This window comes from Capsicum annuum, unplaced genomic scaffold (assembly GCF_002878395.1).
Source record: "Capsicum annuum cultivar UCD-10X-F1 unplaced genomic scaffold, UCD10Xv1.1 ctg33152, whole genome shotgun sequence".
In the NCBI taxonomy this organism is placed as follows: domain Eukaryota; kingdom Viridiplantae; phylum Streptophyta; class Magnoliopsida; order Solanales; family Solanaceae; genus Capsicum; species Capsicum annuum.
This window is the reverse complement of record NW_025839913.1, coordinates 1-2022: the sequence shown is the minus strand read 5'-3', so window position 1 is coordinate 2022 and position 2022 is coordinate 1. Positions and strand designations below refer to the sequence as shown.

The following is a 2022-nucleotide window of genomic DNA, read 5'->3' as shown; positions in this document are numbered from 1 at the left end:
TAGTGGTGAGCCTTCTATATTCCAGAAGGCCTGTTTACTTTCAGATATTTATCTCTAGTAATGTTTTGGTCTACTGAGGTCTTGTCCCAGATTTCAGACTGTTGCTATTAGTCATGTAGTAGAGATTTCACAGACGGATTTCAGATGTTGATAGATGTTATGGGACTTTATTTCCCATTATTGATTTTATTAGACTTATGACCATGTTTCTGTAATATTGTGTATCTTCCGCATTTATTTTATCATATGAATTATGTGCATGATTACCAGATAAACAGGGGTGTTTCGGGCCTTCATAGTTCGAGATGCTCGTCACGGCCAGGGCCCCGGTTTGGTTCGTGACACGTACCTAGTGCAATATACCCAAATGTTGCTAAGGTTTTAGTGTATAAATCACTCTCATCTTCACCAAGCAGTTTTGAAAAGCCAAAGTCGCTTAAGTGGGCAACCATATCCTCGGCTAGCAAGATATTACTCAGCTTCAGATAACAATGGATTACAGGCGACGTGCATCCATGGTGAAGATATTCAAACACACATGCTACATCTAGCATTATGCTTAGACTCTGCCTGATATCTAGGAAGTAGTTGTGCGAATACAAATACTTCTTAAGACTTCCATTAGGCATATACTCGAGAACTAATGCCTTAAAATCAAGGTTGGAACAACTAGTAATGACTTCTACGAGATTCCTATGAAGAAGACTACGGAAAACTTCACATTCCGTATCAATACTCTTGAATGCCACATCCACTTGTAGATTGAACACTTTAACTGCAATGGCGGTTCCGTTGCTGAGAATGCCTTTGTACACAGAGCCAAAACTTCCAAAACCAATCAGATTACTCTTGCTAAGCCCATCAGTGGCTTGGAGCAATTCATTGTATGAAATTCTTTCTGTTCTTATGGTAGACAATGACTCAGCTTGTGCAGGCGCTCTCTTACCTGTTCTATGCCTTATCCATAGGAGCACAAAGGTCGTAGGAACAAATATAACTGCAATTGCGAGCAAAAGAAAAAGAACTAGCAATATTTTCCTATTTGATCTGTGCTTTGATGATGTGGGGCATGGAGGGACACTAAATCTTGAAGAACCATGCAATGCTTCATTGTGGATGAAAACCTGACTCGAGAGGTTCTTGAAAGGACCCTGCGAGGGTATTTCACCATACAATTTGTTGACAGAAACATTGAAATACTTCAAGTTGTGAAGTTTCTCCAATGGCTTAGGAATGATTCTAGAAATATTATTGTGAGAAAGGTATAGGCTTTCCAAACCTACCATGCTGCTCATTGAGTCAGGTATAGATCCTTGCAACTTGTTTTGTCTCAATGAAAGGTGTGCAAGATTTTGCATTCCTCCAATTTCTCTTGGAATTCTATTTGACAATTTATTCATCGATAGATCCATCTTTGTTACAGCCGATTTCCAATTTCTGGAGGTAAAGAACCTACCATGTTGTTTGACGATAAGTCAAGAACCACTAGATCGTGAAGGTTCCCTAAGCTTGGTGGCATATTGGAACTCAATCTGTTAGAACCGAGATGTATTATCCTGAAAGTAGATTTTGACCCAAGTAAATTTCACCCAAATGCTGCATATTACATATATGATCTCCAATAAATCCTGTTAATTTGTTGTTAGTCAAGTCAAAGCATTGAAGCTTTCTCATGTTTCCAATTGACGTGGGAATCAATCTAACAATGTTGTTTCCGGAAAGATAAAGGAATAATAAGTTGCTTAAGTTCCCAACCTCATTAGGAATTCACCCTTGGATTTTACAACTGTCGGCAACAAATGTTCTAAGAGATGTGGAAAGGTTCGCCATGGAGGCAGGAAGCATGCCGTTTAGAGGGTTGAAAGATATATCAAGAAATGTTAAATTTCTGCAATTGGTTAAGGAAGTCAGGAAGCTTAATGATGAGTCACTGGTTAAATTGTTTCCCCCAAAATTTAATAACTGTAGTTGAGTGAAATATCCAAGAGAATTGGGAATCAAGCCAGTGAGTTTGTTGTTGGC

At 38.8% G+C, this 2022-nt stretch overlaps 1 protein-coding gene across 1 annotated transcript; it reads right to left on the bottom strand.

The window, feature by feature from the left end:
- Positions 1-349: 349 nt before the first annotated feature.
- LOC107854465 (receptor kinase-like protein Xa21) lies at positions 350-1412 on the bottom strand (the record flags this gene model as incomplete). Its single annotated transcript, XM_047403060.1, has 1 exon — positions 350-1412. A coding segment is annotated over exon 1 (1063 nt), but the record flags the coding sequence as incomplete, so codon positions are not given.
- Between the last annotated feature and the right edge of the window lie 610 nt (positions 1413-2022).